This window comes from Prinia subflava, chromosome 7, assembly GCF_021018805.1.
Source record: "Prinia subflava isolate CZ2003 ecotype Zambia chromosome 7, Cam_Psub_1.2, whole genome shotgun sequence".
NCBI classification, from domain to species: Eukaryota; Metazoa; Chordata; class Aves; order Passeriformes; family Cisticolidae; genus Prinia; species Prinia subflava.
Window position 1 is genome coordinate 30,213,405 of NC_086253.1, and position 25,378 is coordinate 30,238,782.

Sequence of the window (25,378 nt, forward strand, 5' to 3'; positions counted from 1 at the left end):
GAAGCAGAGAGCCTAGAAATGAGCTGCATACAAGTTCAAGGAAATCAAAGACTAGAAAATAAAAATCAAACTTCATACTCTGAGAAAGGAGTAATTCCCTTCTCCCATTTACTATGGGACTCAAATTTTAAGAGTTAGTAGTAATTAAAGCATTTTAAGGAAACAGAGGCGATAGCGTCAGCAATTTCCAAGCACAGCTTTATCAGTTGTCAAAGAACTACTGCATGGAGAGCCTAAATGTAAACAGATTTTCAACTGAACATCCTGCTGCCTAAGTTTCCACTGACAGAACACAATCACAACCAAAGATGTGTTTAGGAACAGCTGTTCACTATTATTTGTGGCACATTTTATACAACCCGTGCTCATTTACAGCCCTGCGTAATTTTGGTTTCCTCGGAACTTAAAGCACTTACTCCAAAGTTTTATGCTCAAGATAATATCAACAAGGTCTGGAAAAGCACAAAAGCTTTAAACATTTTAATAATCGATGTTTGAAAAACATTTGCTGAACAAGTGTCTTAAGAGGATTTCCAAAGACACTTTCAGTGAAATCCACAACAGAAACTCATTTTAGCACAGATGGACTTCTATTAATAAAGCCATTTCAAAAACCCTTCATAAGCTGCACCAGTAAAAAATGGCATTATTGCACGTGGCTTGCACTACACTTTGACCAGCCTATCAGGAATTACACACACTAAATATAATTATGCTTTAGAAAGAATCCCGAGTATGATTAGTGAAATTAGCTCAGGTATACCTTGTACTGGGCTTTTAGTCACCAGGCAATATTGGAACAACACCAGTTTGAGGCTGAAGCTGCTTCTACATGGCACCCTCTGCTGAGGCACCAGTTAGAAGCATAACCTGCCTCCCCTTCTCTTCAACCATCCAAGTCACATTACTGTAGTCAAGTGTAAATCACAAATACACATTTAAAGGCCCATAATACTGTGTTTAGGAAGCTGAGAAAAACTTAAAAACTAATTTGGCTTCTGTAGTTATTTTGACACAATTTAAGGCATTCTTGTTACAGTATTCTTCCCCAAGGTGCTACTCTAGAAGCAAGATAGCAAGAGTAAGATTATTTTAGAGTCGTATTGCGAGTTGAAACAGCTGTTAAGTGGAAGGTGGAAGTGACAGCTGTGCTCAGAGGATCCTTCTCTGTTTAATTGTCTTTCCTTTTAAACCCTTCTGCTTTGGAAACCCAGCCTAGCACTTCTTTCTACAAAAGAAATCAAAACCACAACTTCTGCAACAAGGTTATATGCACTCTTCTATTACTGTTACATATTCCTTTCCAAAACAATTCTTATTTTGAGTTTGTTTATTGAATACATACTTCTGTAATTCCATGTGACTTTATCTTTTCCAACTATTAATACTTATGGATGAAGAATTCTTTTTTCTAATTTCATCATTTACATACTACCCACCAATACAACATGAGAGATAAAAACGTTTTAGCTGAGACTAGTTTACTTACAGCCTTGTTCATTCACTTTCCCTTGCTGGTTTCCTTAGAAGCCAGCATTTCAGACATCAACTCAAGGGCATTACATAGCAATAAGCCCTTAAAGACACTGTTCTTTGTGAAAATTTTGGCATGTAGTTAGCTAAATAACAACTACCGTGTATGCTTTTACAAAGTTTTAAATCTTATTAGCACTCAAAATCTTTCGTATCATCACAGATTTATAGAGATTTAGCATTCACATTTCTACTTGAGAGACTGACTCCCTTGATGGAATAAGCACTAAAATATGCGCATAAGGCTTATCAGGGATCTCCTTCCAAGCTGAGTAATTTCTTCTGCCAAGATCAGCAGGAGATTTACAACAAATTTAAGAGTGCTTTATAGACCTCTTCACTGATAATTCTCTCCCGTGAAACAAACAATATTTCCTCAAGGGCTGCTTAGGAATAGTTTGCTTTTAGTGACGTTTCTGCTATTACTAGCACGTGTACAGCGCCACCTGCTGGTTTAGCAGTTGCGTGATTTTCAGCTTTACAATTCTCTAGTTATTTCATAAACACCAAAGCTAAAAACATCAGTAAAACCCCGGTGCTCTCTATTCTTCCAATATAAAATGGTGTTAAAAGTATTACAGCAGAAATATTTCCTCAGTCTTCACAACAGAGATATGGGCTACATACACAGCGTTTAAAGTCAGGAGATGTGAAATCCAACACCGATGAGATGATGAAACCTCAAATACTTAACATGCAGAATTTACCTATGAAAGGAAAGCCACTTGACTCCTTCACACAATACAACTCCTGATGTCATAAGCAGTTCTGCAAAGTACTGTGTCTCAATTCCTTCTTCTTCGTGCTTTTTAAACTGGATTCCAGATGTCGTCAGCAGTTCAATAGAGTCCTGAGCATACATATCTTCTCTAAATACAAAGAGGAAAAGTAAATTTCCAAAATCTACATGCCTCAATGAGGTAACATTTCTTTTTTGCTGTTCCACAGACTTCACTAGCACAGAGCAGGAGCAATTTGACTTTGTTCCAAGTTAATTACAAAACCAACTATTTTTCAATTCTTTTAAACCTTCATTATTATTTCACCATTCCCAGCACCTCCATTTTTACCACCTTCATAAAAAAATAGCTCCTGCTCCTCTTCCAGTTACCTATAACCAGTCTTTTGCAAGCCTACAGATGAAAGTGCTCTATATGATTTATTTGGTAAAATAGCTTTATAAATCACTTGAATTGTGACAAATTAAATGTAACAGTTGAAGTACTAACACTCTACATTACAGAGCTATGAGCAATACACTCCAGATCCCAGTACTGAATTAGTTCTGTAGATAATATTTCTGAAAAAGTTTTTGTGATTTAAGGTTATGTAAATGTTTACACATGTTGATCAAAACGTGTTTCTCAATGAAATTGGAAATGGAGTACTTACTCCATCTAGTCAATCCTTAGAATTCAACTATCCTAACTTCTTCTTTCTAAACAATCTGTTTCAACTTTAAAAGCCTATTTTGGACCTAAAATTTAAGAGGATGAAATAAAAATTCCTCTATGATTTGTTTGATCCACTCCTACCTCTGCATTTATTACCTTTAACACTAATTTTTTTTTTTGGCAATGTCCTAAGGCTTTCATGCTGAAATTCGTGTTTTGGAGTTTATTTTCTCCCCAAAGTTTTAACTGTATCATCATTACAAAAACATAGAATGGTTAAATGAGGAAAAAAATAATGCAAGTATGAATCTACTTAGAGAATGAAATTCATTTTACTGTCCACAACATACTACTACACAAAGTCTCTTCAGTGTACAGTTTTAAATTTTAATAAAAAAACAATCAAAACACTAAACCCCCTAGACAACCAATATATCAAACCTGACTATTAGATTCAGTCATAGACCTGTATTGCTTATTCCTAATAGCAAGTCATCCTTCTTTAGAACATAGAGATACATCCTGGAGATGTGTTACATCTGTTTTCCTCCCTCCCACACAGCTGCACATTAGTTCTCCAGCTTTGAGGCATCAGCACCTCAGCACCTGTCTATCTCCATAACACATTAAAGAACCCATACAAAACAAACACACCGTTTCACAAAAGGGGGTTTCATTCTAGCTGCTGCTCTGTACCAATCAGGTGGATAGTATGATTAGAGAAATACTTATGCTCTTTAAAAGCACACTAAAACAAGACCTGGCTGGAACCACACACCCACAAAAAATTACCTTCTAGGAAAAACCAACAGCTGTTTTGCTTTAGGAGGAAAACACTTGGCACAGTGCCACTTCCCAAAAGGATGTTTAGAAACAGACCAAAGAAAAGTAAGTTGACCATCCATGTAAAAAAAAAATATTAATTTCTCATGCAGTACTTACCAAATTTATATTTTTCAATAACCCCCCCATCAACTAGTAACAATGTAATTTGGTGATGACCTGTATCTTGCCTTACTAAGCTGTCTTATCTCTGCAGCATCTGGCACAAATAGATGGAAAACTACTTTTGGTTTTAGTTGTTTGATATTAAGTAGACCTTTGAAGCTCAGAAAATAAATCAAGTGCAGCATAGGCCCTTCTTCATAGATCACAGTTTGGAAGTTATGGATTCACTCCTCTTTCTATCATGATTAGTAGGTTTAGTATATTCTTCTATTTAAGAGAACAGGTAACTTTCATCCAGAAGTCATACGGCCAGGTAAGTTCAGAGATACCAAAACATTCAATCTGAGCTTACTTTTCTTTCAAGAGACAATTCAGACAAGACTAAATAGAGCATGTCATTGCTCAGATCAAACTGATTTGTGACAATCCACAGCGCTGCTTGTTTAAAAGAACACAGAGATCAAGAGAGACAGCAGCAGCTTTCCTCTTAAGAACCCAAACTACTTTGAAAACAAGTCTTTTCATCTGCAGAAAAAATAAAGGTGTGCTCTCTACACCTCCTTTGTAGGCTGCAAATTTAACTCATGTATATAAAGTTGTCTAGTTCTCAACTTGTAACACAATTGCCAAAAACTTGCCAAGGCTTGAACATACTTAAACGTGTGAAAAGTGTTTGTACTGATATTCAATTCAATAGATAACACACGAAAGCCTATCAGACCAATTATTTTTACTTCAGAAAAAACCAAAATCAAGACACTAGTAACTTTGTCAACCACCAGCTAAAGATACAATTAGAGCACCAGGTAAGCATTTGATCCCCCTGAAAAAGTGAGGTTTATGTTTAAAAAGTTTCATTACTGATAAAAATCACATTTTGAAATAAAGTTCATGGTATTATTCCAGTGCAGTAAAAGTTAGCTTGCTTATTAACCAACACTTTCGACAAAATAATTCAGACTGATAACATTTGACATACTTTTTTAGTCACTTCAGTAATCTTACTTTTTTTTTTCTTCAAGCGTTGGTCTTTTCCACTTAAAGTATATAAAGAAACAATATGTAATTTCTATAACAACTAGTTAAACTAAGGCAGAAGCACTCTGAAATGCTAAACATGAAAACACAGAGCTAACTCTTGCACTAAGTATAAAATGCCTTCCACAATTTTTTTAAAAACTGCTTAGCATTTTTGACCAAATTACCAGCACTGAGACAGACTGCACAGAAATGAGGGATGAAAGCATGTTTGGCTGACAGAAGTTTTCCTTACATGAGAGTTTATGGTATTCCAGTTTTACAATCAGATAACAAAGTTGCTACAGTATCTATACATTTTCAGTAAGTTAGAAATATACATTTAGCAGCACAGAGATTGAGTACTTACGTTAAGTTAAATTTAAAATTAAATTGCCAAGTTGAAGTTCCTGGAGGGTATTCTCCTTGCTCATTCATAAACGTCAGTCCTAGCTGAATTATTTTTAGCAAGTCGACATTGCAGCGTAAGAGCTGGTACTGATAGTCTGCGTTGCTTCTGAATTCTCCAATAGGCCTTGCAACTACTCCTGGAAATTCTGTGTCCTGCAGGAGCAGAATTGAAACTTGAACACACGACAACCATATAGCTCTAACCATATCATAGCTGAAGAGTACTGTGTGTAAAACTAACTTTTAAAAACATAAAATATTAGGATCCAGATGTTCATACAGCATTAATTCCACATTAAGACTTCTTTATGCTTTCAGTTAAAAAGCATGAGCAAGTTTACTGACCTCAGCTGAAGTCACATTTTTTGCAGTGATTTGCTACAGACATCAAGCACCCACTTACCATAGCTACATAGTTATACTTCCGTATAACTTGACGAATTTTCTTCATCTCTTCGTCCAAGTTACAAGCCCAAACTTCACAGATTCTTTGGCTATGGTCTACGGTAGCTGCTGGCATAGTGGGGGGCTTTAGAGACCATACATCAAAAGCTACACTTGACCAAGGAGTGGTTTCATAAAGAGGATTTCAACTGTTTATTTTTTTAGCCTAAGAGAGAAAAAAGCCAAGCATGAAAGTGTAACTTTTTACTTTTACTTTATCTGAAAAAAAAAAAAAAAAAAAAGCTTAAGCACCACAACCAGGCTTTATCCTTGCACATTTCACAAAAGCAGGACAACATAGCCACCAAACCCACAAGAATTTCGGCTACGCCAGCTCAGATTACCATCAGAAACTAAACCCCTACAGTTTCGTTAGCGGCTGTTTCCTACAAAGGGCGGCACGGCGCACTAGTGCCACAGAACCCGGGGACACCCGGGTTCCCCGGCGCTCCTGCCCCGCGGCTCGGAAGGGCGCGCTCCTGCGGATCCCTGTGCTGCGTGCAGCAGGGAACGAAGCGGCAAAACAGAGCCACGCCAAACCCGGGCCGGGGGCACCGCGGGCGGCCTCCCGAGGCGGGAACAGCTCCTCCAGCTCCCAAGAGCCGCGCTAAACCAGCGAGCGGCGCGCGGGGACCGACACACGGCCGGCCGGGTCCCGGCGCGGGTGGAAGGCCCCGGGAGCGCCGGGAGGAGCTACAGAGCCCGGGGGTCCCGCGGGAGTCCCGCGGGGCTCCGTGCCGGTGCCCCCGCCCGGTGCCCGCGGCGCCGGCGCCGCCCCCGCTCACCCCTCACGCTCCGGCCGGGCCGCGGCGGGTCTGGGAGGCCCCGCGCGGCCCCCGCGAGCCGCAGGAAGCGCTGCTGCCCCCGGCGCCGCCGCCGCCGCCGCCGCGCGCACAAAGCCATTACATCATCGCCCCGCGCCGCGGCCTTTCCCCCCTCCCCGCTGGCCAATCGCCGGCCTCGCCGCCGCTCCCCTCCCCCCGCCCCGCCCCTCCGCCGCTCCTCTGGCGGGCGCGCGGCGCTGACGCGGCCCCGCCGGCCGCGGCTCCGGGGCGGGGCAGGGGCGGTGGCGGTGCCGCGGTCGCGCGCAGGCGCGCGCGGGCGCTCGGTTGGGTGCGCGCGGTGCCGCGGGTGCCCTCGCGCCCCTCCGGTGCCGCCGCGCGCGCGATGAACTGGCTGTTCCCCCTCGCCAAGGGCGGCGCCGCCCCCGCCTCCGCCGCGCCGCCCGCGCGCACCGGCCTCCAGCAGCAGCGGCAGCGCCAGGTCGAGTCCCTGCGCGCCGCGCACGCCTCGTGAGTGGCCGCGGCGGGGGCGGGGGCGGGCGCGGGAGGGCCGCACTGTGCCGCCCGTCCCGGGGCCGCGGACGGGCCGCGCCGTGGCCGTAGCGCGTCGTATCGAGTGTCCCTGTGCGCGCACATGGGGACCCGGCTGCGCCCCGTCCCCTCCCCGTGAGGCCTGGCCGGGTCCTCGCGGCCGTGTGGGTAAACAGGGCCCCCGAGCCGGGGGCGCTGCATCCCGGGCCGGCCCAGCCCCGCGCTGACCCGGTGGCCGAGCGGTCCCGCCGGGCCGGAGCGCGGTGCCGCGGGGTCCCCGCCGCAGGACGGTGGGATATGGGACTCCGGCGGGCCGGGAGGAGGAATTTGGAAACTGAAAGTCAAATTGGCTGTCGGGGAGGCGCCCCGCTGGCTTTGGTGTGGCCTGGCCGGGTGATCGGGCGCAGGTCGCCGCGCCCGGTTTCACCTGTCACTGACCGGAAAGCCTGCTAGTGGGCTGTAATGTCTTCAGAAAGATGCGGCCACGTCTTGGGATAAAACCTCTCTGGAACCTGCCTGTAATAGCGTAGTTCATTAAAAGTTGAGACTAAAACATAGGGCACCAGTGAGTTGTGTCACAGTGTCCTGCCAGCTGTAGCACAGTGGCTTAGCAGCCTCACTGGCTTTACAGTCTAGTTTTCCTGTTGTTTAGTGCTACTTGCTAAAAACTGGCTGCTCCTTAAAAACTAGTTTTGTTTAGATGGTCAGAAGAGGCCAGTTGTGTTTATTCCTGCTCAACATCCACAAATTTTAAAGCAAAAATGTTTTACTTTATCCTGAGGTACTCCCTCTGGGCAGTATGCTGCCCTGTTTTGTCTAGTCTTTTAAAACTCTTCACATTTTAAAAGGAGATCCAGATCCTGATTTCATACATTAGAAGTTGAAGTTACAGTGAAGTAAGCTTCTCCTGATATACAGCTTCCTAGGATTTCTGTAGAATTGGAATGGTACCTGCCTCCAAAATAATTCAGGAAAAGGACAGAGACTGTTTCCTATCACATCAGACTGACACTAGGAGTGGAAGAGATATTAAATGCATTTCCTAGTTTAAGAACTGCAGATAGTTTGCATTCCTAGTATTTTGAATTACACGCGGTCAGGAAACATAAATATGATGATATTGTTATTGTTGCTTGCATATACTTAAGTCCGTGCAGAGCCAATATCACAGCTATTTTTGAGATGGTTCACTTTTTTAAGAAGCTGTTCCTGTGGGCATTTAGGAGCTTAGTTAACTTAAAAGTTTTTGTTGGGCTGGCCTTACTTGGCCTTTTGTTTATGCCTGCTTTTTTTTTTAATCTGGCAGCGAGATGGGCTCATCCTGAATTAAGTCCCCAGAAGGGGGATCAGTTTTTGTCAGTCAGCTTGCTGAAATGGTTTGCTGCTTTTTGTGAGTCAGCTCAAGCACAGGCAGAGAGGGAATGAATGCTGTATCCAAGAATTGGGGTGAGGGGTAGCTGCCTAAATGTTATTCACTTATGATTATTGTTGTTGCTCTTCACCAAAATGCTCAAAATTCTTGCTATGGTGTAGTTAACTAAGTTAGTCAAGTTTGGTTTGTGTTGTCTTAGGTCATGAAAGCTCAGGAATGTTTGATCTTAATTTCAGAAAAGCAGCTAACTTTCCTTTACACAGTCCCTCACAGGTTAGAAGCTTGAAATAAAACCTTTGCATTTAAAAAAAGAATTTTCTTACATTTGCTGTTGTTCTAGACAAAGTTAAGAATGTACATTTTTTCCAGTGTACTTGTTCCCACTTGGGGAAGGGGCAACTAAGGTTATTAGTTCAAGGTTTTTCCTAAGCAAAGTTATAACCTTTTGAGCAGTTCGATGAGATTCTGGCTTTCTTGTTCCTCACTCCGTGTCATCTTCCTCCCCGGTTTCTATAGGTTGTGCACATGGGTGGAGCATAATTATATATCCTTCTCAAAAGGATTTTGCAGCAGGCTAATGAAAAGTGTGATAGATGATTACAGGACAGGAATGTGCATGAGAGATTCCAGGGAGAATCCTTCAGTTAAGAGTGAGAAGGTGTAGTGTAACACAGTGGAACCCTTGATTTGAATTCTCCTGTGCTGAAGATATTTAGTATTTTCTTCAAACAGCATGTAATTTCACAGGGAAAGAGCAAATACTGAGTTGTCTGTGAGAGGAGTAAGATGGGGCTGCAGAAAGCAAGGTTCATAGCTGAGTTAGTGTCTTACTCCTGTTTGTTCCCCAAGCTCTTAAAGACTTAGTCTTGAAGTCTTAAATTCTGTGCCTTATTGTGCTTTGGAAGGACACAAAACACTCCCAGTACTACTCTTAACACAGATTTGCAGGTAATGTGTTTTGGTTTCTTGAGAAAGGGCTTGTATGGATTGTACCTGGCAATGGATGGAGGAGCATTTCTGAAGTGGATCAAAAGATGTTTTCTGGGAACACCTGTCTGCCATTGTTTGCCATTGGAGCTGTGTTCTCTCCCCTGTGTAAGGGAGCCTTAGGTGACAGAGAAGAGTATTATTAACCAGGTGCATGCAGAAAAAATACATGGAAGAGCAACCAGTCTGCTTTTACACTTTGTGTTGCTTCATTATAAGATGAGGGTGATTTTCTGCCCTTCTGTCTCTTACTCTCAGCTTAGATGTGTTCTTACTGTCTAGAAATTCTGCTTCTAAGTCTTCATCTCCACCTCTTCCACATTCTCTGGGATGCTGTCTTTCAGAATAGTCTTGCTGTGCATAGAAATTGTAGAATACTTTGAGTATTGAAGTCAACTTCCTATTATTGTAGCTCATTTCAAGATTTTTCCTTCTGTAATTTACCTGTTGCAGGAGAAATAAATTTCGATTTGGCCTTACCAGATTTTGCATCACTGCTTTCAGGAGGGCGTGGATCTTGAGTCACTGGAGTTTTTCAGTGTTGAAAGTAGCTCTCCTCCAGATAATTCTTGAAAGCACTTGTGCAAGTGCATTGAGCTTGATGCACATAGTAAAAACTACTGTTAAATATTAGGCTAATCTATTAAGGAAGAATGCCTAGTCTAATAAATGTTCTACGTATTGATCTGAAGGCAGTGTTGCAGAGCAATACTTAGTTGTGAATCTGATGTAATGCCTTGGTAAAGTAAATGTTTAATCAGATAAAATTCAGTATATTAAAAAAACGCTGATGTCTTAAGTCAGTATGGGGAGAAAGATACGTTCAGATTGTTGTCAGAAGAGTGAGTCGTGTGATTTCTCTTACTATAGTTCCTTTGCTTGTGACAGTGTATGAGATTTAAATGTTAAATCCACTATTTTTTGCTTTATTCTTAATATTCAGTATAGAATGCTGAAGACTATTAACTTATTCCAGCATTTTCAATTCTGCTCTTACAGGGCTTTTCAATACTAAACTGAGTACAAATGTCTGAGGTCTTACTTGTTTCTTTCAGACTTTTAGCTGTTACATTGACCATGAAATGGATGTTAACAATTTCTTCTTTGACAGCATTGCAGAAATACAGAAAGATGTGGAGTATCGACTGCCATTCACTGTAAACAACTTGACAATTAATATTAACATGTAAGTAGAGTGGGCTGTCTATGCACATATTGAAAATTAAAATTGTTCTAAAAAAAGCAAAGTGGTAACAGAATATAATAATAATAGAATTCCAGCTCATAATTAATTTCAGGAGCCATAACCAGGATTTGTATTAGTGGTTACAGTGATTGGCATGAAACTGGCTGTGTACAAGATCCAGATGTTCAGCTGAGTTGCTGTTCTCAGTTCCTAAGATAGCTGTGTGATGTTAGTTGAAGGTAACTAGGGGAAAATCAGGGGTTTTGATACTTTTGATTCCCTACCACTGAAAATAAACTTGATTAGTAATTTACTAGTCTGCTGTAACTCCAGACTCTTACCCTGGTGAAGCTTCTGGATTATAACTTGAGTGATTTATTGTAATATTTCCTGTGAATTTACTTTGGGGGGTGCTTTTGCTCTGACAAATATTGTTAGTATTCTGTTCACAAGTTTTTTATTACTTTGGCCTGATATTCTTACAGGTTGCATGCCATTGTATTTGTAGTAATAACATTTGTATTCAAAAATGTTGTTGTTATGCTACAGCTTCTTTGTTGTCCATCAGTTGGTCAGAGGATGTGCTAATAACACCAAGGCTGTGGCTTTGGTGCCTGTATGGGCCATGCACTTAAGAGCTGGGCCCAGTGATCCTTGTGGGTCCCTTCCAACTCAGAATATTCTGTGATAATTGCTCCTTTGTTATTCTAAAATTTTGCCCAGTAAATGCTTTCTTCAATTTTGTGGAAAACTGGTATTCCAATCTGTTGGACTAATTTTGTAACTGGAGAATCCTTTTGTGTGTTTCATTCATTGTAAACTTCACAACTGTTCTCATGGAAAAGTTTATGTAATTCATAGTAATTTTTCTTTGCATAAGAAGCCTTCTTAAGCAAACTTTTATCATGGAATGACACTGTAGTAATAATTGTTCTTGTATTTGCAGTTTGCTTCCACCTCAATTTCCTCAGGAAAAACCAGTCATCAGTGTTTTCCCACCTGTGAGACATCATTTAATGGACAAGCAGGGGGTATATGTGACCGGTCCATTAATAAGTAATGTATGTATAATTCATAGCTTCACACAGATCTACTGTTAATAGCAGTTTTAATACATGTCATACTAGATTATTGTTAATATTTGTGGAAAAAAGATTAGCATAGATTCTAATCTCTTTCAAACTGTATTTTGGGGACCTGAAGGCAAAAATTCAGAAGTATTCAATATCCTTCTGATTATACTTCTATTGTTATCATTACTGACTTGAGTATTCCATATATCTAAAACTGTATTAAGTTACGAAGGCTTAGAAAATTACTATCACATTTTTTTGGTTATTATTAATCACACAGTTCTCCCAACTGCATTCCAGTGCAGTCCAAATAAAGGAGAGGCATACTTTAAGATGGTTTTGTAACATAGTTCTTTCTAGCTTAATCCTATTAGAATGGCGTCAAGGTTTTAGCTTAAATATTCAGGATTTTATTGTGCTGTTCCTTTTGTCAACAAGAATGTGTTATTTTTTTGGAGTGGATGGAGGTTCTGACTCTTTCAGAATGCAGTTAATTACTTTGTCCTCAGATATTTTAATTTTTTTCCCTCTTCTGTTTGTACAAATGTAACTTGGTAACTAAAGTGGGGTCTTTTGGTTGTTCAACAGAAATGTGATACTTCACTGACTCTGCACTGATAATGGAATATGAAAAAGACTTTGTGTTTCTGTTCAATTCTGGGTGGCTTTATCACTTTATTTGGCACATGCATATACACAGTTTGGATTAGCTGGTATGTCTGAAATAGCTTTTCAGCACTGTCACATGGGTATAATAAACAATCAAGCTCAGCACATTTTGAAATTCTTGGATTCCAGACATAATTTTTCTTCTTCATTGTGTTTTGTTTTGTGTTTTTCCCAGTTTACAATGCATTCAGATCTTGGAAAAATTATTCAGAGTTTACTGGATGAGTTTTGGAAGAATCCTCCAGTTCTAGCTCCTAGCTCAACATCATTTCCATAGTAAGTTATCTAAACATAATAAATGGACCTCTGTCTGTTAATTTTTTAGAAGGAGACTAAATGAATTACAAGGAGGGCAGGGACAGGAGTAATGTAATGGATATGTTGGAAGAATTAGATTCCCTGTCCTTGCACAATTTCATGTCATGCTTGATGACCTGATTGTTATGAAAAGAGACACTAGATTTCATTGGAGTTACTGTATCAACATGTCTGATGTAAGTTTATATCTGTTTTCTTGAAAAAGGTACTTTTACATTATCAAGTGAAATCTGGAATGTGCTGTAGCTCATTATATGAGCAGTTGTGTTTTTTCATATTCTGTTCATAATCTCCCAGGTTTAGGGCAGCTTCTGTTGCACCACGTGCAGCAGAAATTGTGCGATTTAAAGAATTGTATCAAATTCAAGTTGTATCAGTGCAACCTTGCTTCTCATGGCTGAGAGTGATACTAAGTTTAGATGCACTGTAGTTGTGAATTTTAAAAAAAATATTCATGTTATTTAGAAGTAATTACGTGTGTGTTGCCCAAGCTATTAAATGCTATAGCATAAATAAGAGCTAATGTATGCCACAGATGCTTTTCTCAGAACTTTAGGTTTGAGAGAATTTAAAATTACACTGTCATAAATTTTTGAGAAGTAGTTTTCTCATAATTAAGGATGTAAGTGTGTATTTGACTGTTCTACAAAAATGCAGATTAATAGACTTCTATACTATATTGCAGTATTAGACAGACTTACTACACTGGAAGTAACTGAGAATAGAAAATACAAAGAATACAAAGTTTGTGGCCGCTTGAAAATTCATTCTTAATCTTATGTTTGGTCTGGTAATTATAATTCAAATGATAAGAAATGTGCTGTAAGCAGTTGGTTGCTCATGGTTGTGGTTTTGTTTGCTTTTAGCCTTTTCAACAAACCAGCTGGAATGCCTTCTTTTGCTCCTCAGGGGTTTCCATTTCTCCCTCCATATCCACCTCAAGAAACAAACAGAACAATGGCAGCCATGCCCGTTTCTGAATCAGTTTCTTCAAGCTACACTACAGACAAGCCTGCTGCTCCTTCCTATGGCTTGATTGCTGATCTGCCACTGCCTGTTCCGACTGCAGAAGCAGTGCTTCAGGTCTGTGTGCTGAGTTTTGCTGCTTAAGCTGTCAGACACTGGCTGTAAGTTCCCTTAAGGGCACACAAGGCATTGCTGTAAATCTCAAGGAAGCACTTGAGTGAGTGCTTCGTTGTTTTGCTGGTGCTAGGAAAACAAAACTGTCATTCCAGCTTCGATGAGGAATTTTTTAGAACTTAAAGCAACAAGTTTATCTGAGTTTCAATGGAACTAGTGTTATGCTAAAGATCTTTGATTATAGGAGGTTTTGTTTTGGAGCTGCACTCCCCCACAGTGCAACTGTAGCTGTATTTCCAACCCCAGAAAATGGAATTTTTTCTTTCTTTCCTCCTCAGAACCTATTAGGTGAAGGCAATGTACAATCTCAAGTCTTTACATGTAGAGTTTTATCTTGTGTGTTTATAGTCAAACTCCCTGTTGCTGATGAACTCTGGAAGGATTTTTAGTTTTACTAAAACTTTTTATCTAAATGTTTAGTCTTTAATCAAATCATGTTTGTAGAAATAAAAGTTTTCTTAGACTTGGAAGGCACTTCTCTGGTTTTGTAGAATTTAAGTTTTCTACATTCTATGGAGACAATTGTTCTTTCCCTTGTCTAAAACATGTTCTTTCTGAGGGATTATAGCGTTAAAAACCACATGAAAGAGATCAGAATGTCAATCTCCTTCTATGTTCTCACTTCCCTGAGTTTTAGTATTCCTGTGTATTTCCTCAGTCATCCAACTGTTTTCAAACGAAGGACATGGCAAAACAGAATTATTTTCCTTCAAGACTGAATCATCTTTTATGACATGCTACCCCAAACATCTTCAAGCATTTTGTTGCACTGGTCGAGTTGTTTTCTGTTCAGAGACTAGTGCTACTGCTTCTTACTGCTTTTCCTGCTTTTCTTGTTGCTGAAAATATTAATCTTCAGTTTTTGGTTAATCAGGTTGAATATCAAGCAATTGCACTTGAAAAATGTACTAAGCATTTCTAAACTTTGATTCAGGTTGGCCAGAACGGATTTACATACAAGATGCCTGATGTTCCTGATACCTTTCCAGAACTGTCAGAACTAAGGTAAATTTTCAGAAGGTAGCTGAACTTTGCACAGTTATTAAAAGGCAGTTACTGCTGGCCTGTATCAGATTTTGTCAGAAGTCTGTACATGTCACTGAAAGGGTTTTGTTGAAATTATAATTAGGAGAACTACCACATCCTGAAGTACTGAAATCAGAAAATAAACCTGCTTTGTATTCAAATTGATTTTTTCTTTTTCTAACTATCGGTGTTTTCCTGTTTCCTGAGGCCTTGCCAAGAACTTAATTTCTAGTAATTCAATAAGCATAACGTTTGAAGGAGGAAATGGGACAGTTTGAGGCTGGTTCAAAAGTTACATTTTCTTAAACTCCAAAGGCCCGTAGTGTAAGGTAAAAGGTAACTGTTTTGTGAGCAGCTCAGCATGTTCAGGGAAGGCTGGGTTAGACAAATCCAGGTGGTAAATGTGTCAGCTGTATCAGTGCAAATCACTACTACATCTAAATACTTTATACACATACTACACAAATATTTTCATCACCTTGTCATTATTCAAACAAACTGTATTAGGTGCTACTCCCAGCAGCTTGCTCAGATCTAACAAGACAGCTTCCTAGATCAGTTATGTGGGATAGAATAGGTTACAAATTCGCTATAAACTTCTTCAGATCTCACATCTTGCTGGTAGTGTTGTAGTTAAGCAGTTCAAAACTCTGTCCTTCCAACTGGGTTTTTTTTTTCCCTCTTTTCCTTTGACACCTCCCAAAGAGCCTGTTTTGTTTAGCTGGCTTACCTTTTAAGTTCTAGCAGCATCCTTATTACATAACAGCAAGTTAAGATTTTTGCCAGGAAGTGTAATTTGTTTAAACAAAACATTCTAATCAAACCTGGTCCTTTCAAGAAGACTAGATTAAAATGCCATGATGCTTTTGTTGGTAGTTGAGTTGCATGACAATGGTATTGCAGCTGTTCTGAATAGTTCTCTTCTGTATAGGTGGCACAGTTTTGGTAGCTGGGTGCCTTTTGAGTTGGAAAGGGTCAGGAGCTGCCCCTGTGCCAGGCACAGCTGGTGTGGCAGTAAACCCACTGCAGGACCACTGAGTCCATAAGTGAAGAAGGCAGCGCCTCTGAAAGGCATTTTAGAAAGAGCAGAGGCAGTGAGGATTGAGGGGAGGAATAGCAAAGTGCGATAATCCTGCAAACACCAAGGTCAGAGGAGAAGGGGGAGAAGAAGGTGCACCAAGTGCCAGAGTAGTTACTTTTCTGCAGCCTACAGAAGTTTTGGAAAAGACCACAGTAGAACAGGTATTTTAAAAATGTACCCTGTAGCCGTGGGAGGAGCATGCTCGAGCAGTTACCACACTGCAGTCCAGGAAGGACCCCATATTGGAGCGGGCTGATACGCCCTGAAGGAAACTGCAGCCATGTATTACCCAGACTGGAATAGTCTCTCCTGCCAGGAACTGATTGTAGTCTGTGGAGCAGGGGTGAAGTGTGAGAAGGAAGGAGAAGCAGAGATGAATTGTTAAAGACTGGCTGTTACACTTGGAATTCCTTCTTGCCCCAAGGAGCAGGAGGCAGTGGGAGGTTGTGTTGGAAATGAGGGAATGAAGTTGAGCTTGAGGAAAAATGGAGTGAAGTGTAGTTTTTGCCTTTCTTTCTCACTATCCAACTCTTACTGTAGTTGACAATAAATTCAGTTAAATTTTTCCAAGTGTATTTTTTGTGTGATTGTGAATTGGTAAGAGATCTGATTGTTTTTATTACAACCCCTGAGATTCTCCTCTATAGCCTGTTAAGGGGGACTGAGAGAGCAGCTGAGTGGGCATCTGGTAACCAGTCAACCCACCACAGTAGCACTGTGGGAAAAGTTAGGCTTGAAATGGGAGGTACTTTTTAACATGTTGCTTTTTAAAATCACTGCTGCGTTTAATAGAGTCTACAGTCCAGGAGAAAGGGGAAAAATAAGTTGTGGTCAAGTGTCATGTATTCATAAAGTCACAAAAAATGCCTCAGACTTTGGTAGAAATTAATTACTTTACGTGTAGTGTTACCTGTTAGATTTAATTGTACTTTCTTTCTGTTTGAATACAGTATATCACAGCTGACCAGTATGAATGAGCAAGAGGAGGTGTTACTGGAACAGTTTGTGACTCTTCCACAACTGAAGCAAGTCATTTCTGATAGAGATGAGTTAGTGAAAAGCATTGAGGAGCTGGCAAGTAAGCTCTCAAAATGTTAACATGTGTGCCTGTGTTCTGTGAACTCAATCCATTAAAAAAAAAGTAGTAATGGAGGTTTTATTTTCCAGAAAAAAACTTGTTGCTGGAGCCTAGTCTCGAGGCAAAAAGACAGAGGGTGTTGGATAAAGTAAGTGAATAAGAAAATCATCTTTAGAAGTATTAGTAGTAATATCTGGGGATTTTTCAAGGTGATAATGTTCTTGTTCTTCCTTACAGTATGAGCAACTCACTCAAATGAAAGCAGCCTTTGAAAAAAAGATGCAAAGACAGCATGAACTTAGTGAGGTATCATTCCTATATGTCATCCTTTAAGAACGCTTCAGTAAAACTGAAGTTTTGATTTGTATCTTTAAGTATTAGGAATATTTTTTGGTTAAACTCTCATTAAATATGAAGTAGATGAAGTATTTCATCAAGTATGAAAAAATAGGATGATATACCAAAAAGTTGAAAGCGAAGCAGTGGGTTTTTTGGTTGGGTTTTTGTTTTTTACTGCCACAATAGAAGCAAAGTTGGAAGAAAAGAGTTATGCACATCTAGAGCTGTTCAGTACAGTCCTGGTCCAAACTAGTTTTAAGAATAGAATTATTTTTAAAGAAGGTTTGTTCAGTTTGTGGTACTCATTTAACATAATGAGCTTGTAAAATTTTACCAGATGAAACTGCTCAATAACTTCAGGAACCTAATTTCTGCAATTCACTGGGCATGCTTACTTCAGGCAATATGTTGTATGTGCTGTCAAATCTTGCACAGACTACAGCACAAATAGGGTAAAGTTATTACTTCAGAAAGTATTGGAGCAGGAGAATTATTTCTTGGTATGTTTACCAGGGTGTTCATTAGAAGATGTAACTTCTAATAAACCACTTTCTGCACTAAATCCTCATAATTTGCAAGACTGGTCACCTGACAATGCAACAGTCTATCAAATTAGCATGCATAGTACCTGAGTTTCAGAATGCCCCCAAAATAACAAAATACAAAATATCAAAAAGGAAAAAAAAATTGTGTGACAGCAAACCAAATTATCTCATAGGTGGTCTACATGTGTTAAAAGTTTCCTCACTTGAAAATCAGAACACTGACTCCTCCTGCCTCCTTTGACTTTAAAGTGGGCAGAGGTAATTGACATGGATAAACCTATTTTTTGCAAGAAACCACTTAACAACAGGACTTAATATCTGCTTGTTGTAGTCCCTTTTCTTTTTTCTAAGTTAGATTTGCTGATTCAATTTAATGATGTATAGGAGGCTGAGAGTTGAGGAGTAGCAGCTGAATTTTTCTGTATTTTTCCCATATATGCTATATCTTCATGTATTGATGTTTGCTGTTGCTATGTGGTATCTCCTGCTCTCTTTCCTTCAAATTTCCAGACAAGTAATTTCGCTTGTACTGTGAGTGAATTTTGGTCGTCTTTTATTAGAGCAAACTCTCCGTATTTTGTACAAGATTAATTAATAACAGGAAATTTTTGATTACATTAAGGTTTTAAAATACATAAGTAAAAGATTTTTCACAGGGTAGATGAAGGTTAGGCCAAACATCTAAAATCTATAAATACTTTAATTTTGCAGTTCTGGCTCTGTACAGACTTCTACTGGATGTGAATCATGTCCCGATTAACTACCTAGACATATTTGAGAAAAGATAATGAAATTGTATGCAATAAACAGAAATAAGGCTTAAGGTTTATAACAACAGAAAAATTAGTGTACTGATTTAGATTAGCAGCTCATTACTTCTTGAGTAAGTGCCTTTTGCTTTCCTGTCTTCTCCACAATCATTTCAATGGTATTTAAAAGCTGAATAGTAAGTGGTTTTTTACCTTTTTATACTTCTCAGGTTAACTGATTTTCAAAAGTAGACCCTATTTATTGAAGACACTTGAAATGTTAGTTCTACTCAGAAATCATGCACTTGAGAACTTGTCCGATTTTCAAGCTGTATGTTTTCTACAGTGTAGGGTAAAAGTTGAAAAACTTTATTCATTTGTGTGAATGACTGTGTATCAAGACCTAAACTAGCAACACTTTTCTCACTTTGAATCCTTTCTAGTTTAACAAGCTGTGCTGTAACTTGGAGATGGAACTTCATCTGGTTGCTTAGGCTTTTATGTAATAAAAGTGCTCTATCCAAATATTCTATATTTATATAGTCAGTTTTCTTCTTGGAAATGTATGTTTTAATGGACAAGTTAATATTACATTGGACTTTTTATTTTCTTAGAGTTGCAGTCCAAGTGCTCTGCAGGCCAGACTTAAAGTAGCTGCTCATGAAGCTGAAGAGGAGTCTGACACTATTGCAGAAGACTTCTTGGAAGGCAAAACAGAGATAGATGACTTTCTTAGTACTTTCATGGAAAAGAGAACGGTATGTAACATACAAATAGTTCTAATCCAAGACATGTACAACACATAGTGAATAAATTTAGGACTTTTTTTTTTAAGAGCTTGAGCAATCCTGTGATACAGAAAAGTGCTTTAGTGAGCTTTGACAGATGAAAAAAAATCCTTAAATGGCTTCAGTCTATTTAGACTATAATCTGCATTCCAAAGGCACATACTTTTCAGATGGAAGTGCAACGGTCTCCTGTGTTAGGTCCTATTCATGTGTTGTGGCAGCTATTTTTGTGCCAATTTCTTCTATATCTTGTATAGATAATAGGGGAAGATAGCCACATGATAAATTTCAAATTTGGAAGGTTGATGTAAACGGACATGTTGCATTAAATAACCTTAATATTTAATTTATTAAACTTCTAAAACAAATTCTGTTGATAGCTATCATCAAATAAGTAACTGAGGTTCAAAAACTACCATTCTTGCTCATGCTGTGACAAAAGTAACTTACCAAGTAGTGTACCTTTCTTTAAAGATGCCCATTATATGCATTTTGTAACATCAAACAACCCTCTTGTAAGCAATTTTGGGTAGAATAATGTTATCAATGCAGACCATTGTTCAGCCCGAAGCTTGGAAGGGATGTAAATCAGGCAGGTTTTCTTTCTTTAAAGACAGCCTGTAAAATAGCTAAAGCGTTAAGGAGAAACTGCAGCATGCATTAGGAAAAACTGCATTTAGAATTCAGTCTTGTGTGTCTTGTTTCATAGCTCTGCCACTGCAGACGAGCCAAAGAGGAAAAACTTCAACAGGCAATAGCAATGCACAGCCAATTCCATGCTCCGCTATAGGTAAACTTGGTTTATTAAACAATTTACCTTATTGTTACACACCTGGTAACTGCAAATGGATTTGTTACAGTGTTTAGTGTTCTAATTACACTTTCTGTGGAAGTCAAAATGTGTTCTGCATCTGTTGTTACTTGTATTTAAAATATAACTTCTGGAGAAATTAAAATATCTAATTATGGAAATTTGTCTTTACAGACTTCCTGCAAACTACACCTGCCAAGAGAACAAATGAAAAATCCAATAAAGCACACTTTTTAATAACTATTATTTGCAAATAAGCATTTCATCTTATCTGGTTGTATTTATAGAAGAGATTGTATAGAACAGAGTTGGGATGGTTTTTGTACAAATTAGAATGTCTCTTTATATTCTCATTGTACTCAAGAATCCTTCTATTGCAATCTTTGCATTAATTTCTTGTATTTATTGTTGATAGTTATAATATTTAAGTTCCCTGCTGCTATACTCCATTATTCAGAGATTAAATACCTAAACATGTAATTTTGACTAGCTTTTTACATTTTTATAAAAACATAATTCATATCTTTTGTATTTTGAACTTTAACCATAGATTTGGCTTAATCTGTGGAAGACTCAAGTGTTGATAGGACTTTGGAAACTAAAGGAGTTCTTAATGGAGATTGACAGTGGATTCACAAGCCGTCTTTTCTTGAAGCCAAAATATTAAAGAACAAGTTTTTTTACTTCTAAATATAATAGAAAACTAAGTATAGCTTGTATTGTGTTTTGGATAAGTAGATTGGGGATTAAGCAAAGGATGTGTTGGAACAAATTATATTGGAATCAAAGTAGAATAAATGATATCTGCATAGATTTGGTATGTTGCTTAGTAGCACTGATGCACTGATTTCAAGAGTGGCTTGGTACCTACCACTAATTAAACACAATTTTCATCTAACAATTTCATTTTCTTTTTTTTGTTCATAAAGCAATAATAAGTCACCTTCCTGTTTCTGTTTTATGCAATATAAATATGTTATTCATGTTAGGAATTCAGAAACACTTTACAAAAGCTAGTTCTGGAGTTCTTTGGAAAACAGTTATTTTTTCCTAATTTTAAGAAACGAAGAAACTTATTCAGTTGGAGTTGCGTAGTGTCATATGGTAAGGCAAGTGGTCAAATTTGGAAGTGAAACTTAATTCTGTGCTTTAATTAATGGATCTTGCCTCCGGTAAGCTGTCAGTCTTGGGATGGGAGACAGTGTGGTGAAAATAGATAGGACCAAATGCAGTGTTCTGTAGGAGAAAAATACAGCCCCTAAATACATGCATGTATTTTCTCTCTTGCTATTGTGAGAAGACACACCCTTTTTCTTAACCTTCTCAGTGCATTGGGTTTTCATTAGACAGTGAAGGAGCAAGGAGGAGGAATAGAAGGAACTGTAGAGTTTTGAGAGTTAAATAGGATGAAGTGCTGATTAAGTAATGTATCAGAAATCCTGCTTCTTTCTTGTCAGGAAGCAGTCTGGAGATAAACCTCTTAGCCAAGACTCTACCAGGGTGTTACCTAGATAGGATCACAGAACATGGCAGGTTCAAGTCTCAGACTACAGTCCAAGCATGTGCTTTTCCATTTCACTGACCTTCAGTCCTAAACTTGATATTCTTCCAGCAAAATGTGATATTTCTTCTGAATGGAGAAAAGTGAGTAAGGAAAACCACATAAGTGCAAGAGGTCTGTTCCACAGGCTAGCAGGTCTTCAGCCTCAGCCCTGCCATTTGTTACAGTTGTGTGATTGTCCCAAGCTGTTGCTTTTCAGAGTGAGTAAACTATTCATTGATACTTTATAGGACTTATTTTAAAGCTGATCCAAATTCTGAGATTAGATGTCCCAAGAAAATAGATCTGTGGTCCAAATCAAAGATACTTAGGTGTCTGAAAAGAAATGAACACTTTATAAGTGGAGTGGTTAAGCAATAATTTTAGAGGATCTTATTCCAAAAATGTGCTGCTTGTATATTGACGAAGCATTTCTAATGTGCTAACTGAAGCCTCAGATTATGTAAGCATCCAAGTGGTTCTGAACTTGTGTCTATGAGTAGTGTGATATCTGCAGCTCTGGAGAAGAGTTAGATGTAAGTCATCACTGTTACCTTCTTGGCAAAATCTCATCTGTTTTAGTGCTGAGTTATTGTTTCTGATGTCTCTCTGAAGATGTAGTTAACACTCAAGACTACACATAATTCTGTACAGAGCTGTTTTGTTGTTGTTTCTTGTGAACAGAGAAAGGTATGGATGACCAGCTATCTGGTGTTCTTGCTGTATTGGGCTAGTATCTTGTTTATGTTTTATAACAGCATGGGAGGACAGGCTTCTGTTCTCATCTGCCAGGTATTATGGTGCTCTGCTGTCACTAAACACTTCAGCCGGGTCACCTTCAGGGGATTTGCTAGGACAAGTTCTGAACACTTCAGCTTTTCCTCTTATGTTACTTTTGTGAGCAAATTTTCTAATTGACATCTTCTCCATTGAGTCTTTCTGATGGTAGTGGAGTAGAATCTAGAAGAGAATGTCACTGTTCAATGCAAGTTCAGGAATTTAAAAGTTACGTTTTCTCCCATTCTGTTCTCTGATATCGTTGTTACTATTCTTTGGATTTTTTCCCTTATGTTTAGCCCCTTCTGCAGTCACAAACTCATCCTCTAGAAAAGAAGCACAGAAGTCTCTGTATTCAATGATGGTGTATACTGGATTAGTTGCAGGAATGCTGTCACATCCAAGAATGTCCAGCCTGTTTCTGGTCTTTAAGGGCCAACCTGCTGCTGGTTTTTGAGGGTTTTTTTGTCGTGTTTCATTTTTCTTTTCTTTTAGTCCTACGCTGGTTGTGCCTTCCCTGGTCTACTTTCACCAGAAGACTAGGTATAACACTGATAACACTATGAGAGTTAGGGATTTTTTGCTTCTAGTGTGCTGGTAGCTCACTGTTAAACACATTCTTGCCTCAATTTTTGCCAAAGTATGGAGTGTAGATGTAAATCCAGTTTCCCATAAAGTGTAAGAGAACGGCAGCTGCTGTTAGATGCATATTCTAAAGCTTTTTGAAATATGTCAAGTGAACTTGTAAGCAATCCGGAATAACATGCTATGTACAATGACATGTTTCTTGGGAGCCTTGCACAATATCAGGCTCAGGTGTTCTCCCAATGGGAAAGTCAACTCAATGAACAAGAAACAGAAGAGTAAAGAGATGGCTCGGCTCTAATGTTGCAATAGTTGGGGGGAGGAGTGTACATTCTGTGTTGTAACTGCTAATTGAGTCTGGGGTTTGCCTAATTTTAATACCTAATCTTACTGCTAAATCACAGGATAGGTCAGGTTGGAAAGGTCCACAGTGGGTCATTTGGTCAAACCTCTGTGCTCAAGCAGGGTCATCCTAGAGCACACAGGACAGGATTGTGTCTAGGTGGTTCTTGAACATCTCCAGTGAGGGAGACTCCACAACCTCTCTGGGGAACTGTTCCAGTGCTCGGTCACCCACACAGTAAAGAACTTCCTCATAATCAGGTGGAACCTCCTGGGCATCAGTTTCTGCCGTTTGTCTCTTGTGATACTGTTCAGTATCACCGTGGAGGCCTAACCAGAAAAACAGACTGGGGACACAAATCTGGGTGCAACAACAGCAGCAGGGCAGAAGACCCGGTTTATTTACAAAAACCTACTCTTATACTTTTACTATGAGGCCTGTGGATTGGAGGAAGGAATTCCCACCTCCACATCACATTGGTGAAGGGGACTGTCACACAGTCTTGTTTGTCCCGGCAAGGAATGTAAAAACAATGGCTATGTTTATAGAACATAGCTGATGTTTACATTAAAAGAGCGTGAGAAGGTACGAACTTCTCCTTTAATATGAATGCTCAGCAAAACCGGGAAAAACTCATGGCAACATCTCACCCTTTTAAGTATATTAAAAAAGAAAACAAAAAAAGAAAAATGAACAATTCTATGACAGGAAAAAAGAAAGAAAAAAAACCTGTATAAAGTTCACCGACCTTCATTTAGGTAACGGTGTGAGGGCTACACGTTGGTCTGATTCTGCCTTTGCTACCCAGGGTTTCACCCTGAACCCCTTGCAATAACTTGCTCAAAATATCTTGAGCATAGTCTAACATAATTCAACCAACACCCTCATATTTTTAAATTTTTATAAGATACAAGGGAATATACGGTGCAAAAGGCAGGAGCATTCCAAGAAAAATTTAACCACTCAATTGAAAATTCTGAACCCCAAAAGTTCTGTCCCAAAACCACAACCCCCAAACAACGTGTACTCTCCCCACAGAGGTCACAATGGCTACCATACATAAAACTGAACCATAGCAAACAATTCCTCTGAGTCCATGATTAACAGTCCGCTGGCTCAAACAGCATCACACTGCTTCAGTCAGTCCTTGTCCAGCAGCTCCACAGGATCCAAAGTCTATGGAGGCCATATAGGAAAAGAGAAGATGCCAGTCCGTGTCCATGTTAATCAGATCTCGAAGAGGCTTCTGTGATGGGTGGCACTAGGGTGGCCAAGGTTAAACGGGATCAGTCCAATGCACCTGAGGCAGCTCAGCAGACTTTCAGCAGCCGCCTTCTTGGCAAGGATCCGAGAACCTGAGGATAGAGAACTTAAAAAACACAAATTGAGCAATTGACTTTTTCTCAAAGAATGCATGCAACATAGGATGTGGACGTAGAAACCCACTGCAAGGTCCAAGGAAAACTGACCATAGCTATGTGGCAACATCAACACTTCCTACACTTGAGATGATGGCTGTACACCAGCCAGAGAATTTTGCTCTTGTTCTAGAGCTTGGGACACTGTTTCGTCCCCCTGATGTCTTCTTCTTTTTCTTCTTCTCCGAGTTTTCGGGCTTGGCATGGGCTCAGCATGACCCACTGCCTTGCAAGTTTCTGCAGTATGGTCTGGACCCCCACATTGTGCGCAGAAAAACAAGGGAGTCACTTTCTGTGCCTCCTTTTCCTGTTCTCCACTAGGCTGAATATCTGTCTCATGTCCAGCATTCTGCCTCTGTTCAGCCGGCTGTGAAGCAGCCGTTGGGGTAATCACCATAGAATCACAGGTGTTTAGAACTGCACAGGTCTGCATCATTTTCCGGACATTAGAAATCTCTGGAATGGTTTCCAGGAGCCTCTGGCAAGCAGAATT

At 39.6% G+C, this 25,378-nt stretch overlaps 2 protein-coding genes across 4 annotated transcripts in view; one reads left to right on the forward strand and one right to left on the reverse strand.

Annotated features, from left to right (window-relative positions):
* CNOT7 (CCR4-NOT transcription complex subunit 7) overlaps positions 1-6,681 on the reverse strand; it is a 23,312-nt gene extending 16,631 nt beyond the window's left edge. The window contains exons 1-4 of the mRNA XM_063402032.1: positions 6,533-6,681; positions 5,707-5,913; positions 5,263-5,456; positions 2,241-2,402 (exon numbers count right to left, since the gene is read on the reverse strand). Of these exons, the coding sequence (XP_063258102.1) occupies positions 2,241-2,402; positions 5,263-5,456; positions 5,707-5,823 (473 nt within the window). The 5' untranslated portion in view covers positions 5,824-5,913; positions 6,533-6,681. The remainder of the gene's footprint in view (positions 1-2,240; positions 2,403-5,262; positions 5,457-5,706; positions 5,914-6,532) is intronic.
* Positions 6,682-6,766: 85 nt separating this feature from the next.
* VPS37A (VPS37A subunit of ESCRT-I) lies at positions 6,767-21,035 on the forward strand. 3 transcript variants are annotated; one of them, XM_063402028.1, is made up of 12 exons: positions 6,768-7,039; positions 10,531-10,605; positions 11,552-11,666; positions 12,523-12,623; positions 13,532-13,748; positions 14,740-14,810; positions 16,863-16,990; positions 17,080-17,138; positions 17,228-17,296; positions 19,238-19,381; positions 20,121-20,201; positions 20,397-21,035. In XM_063402028.1, the coding sequence occupies exons 1-11, from the start codon at positions 6,915-6,917 to the stop codon at positions 20,199-20,201; spliced, it is 1,185 nt and encodes a 394-aa protein (XP_063258098.1). In that variant the 5' UTR covers positions 6,768-6,914; the 3' UTR covers positions 20,397-21,035. The 3 variants fall into 3 exon arrangements, with proteins under 3 accessions (XP_063258099.1, XP_063258098.1, XP_063258100.1); XM_063402030.1 differs by having other exon boundaries at positions 6,856-7,010; XM_063402029.1 differs by lacking the exon at positions 17,228-17,296 and having other exon boundaries at positions 6,767-7,039.
* The last annotated feature ends 4,343 nt before the right edge of the window (positions 21,036-25,378 follow it).

Coding starts and splice junctions, on each gene's coding strand:
- VPS37A (XM_063402028.1), top strand. CDS start 6,915: ATGAACTGGCTGTTCCCCCTCGCCAAGGGCGGCGCCGCCCCCGCCTCC. Junction 12,624..13,531: donor AGCTCAACATCATTTCCATA/GTAAGTTATCTA, acceptor GTTTGCTTTTAG/CCTTTTCAACAAACCAGCTG. Junction 17,297..19,237: donor GACAGCATGAACTTAGTGAG/GTATCATTCCTA, acceptor TTATTTTCTTAG/AGTTGCAGTCCAAGTGCTCT.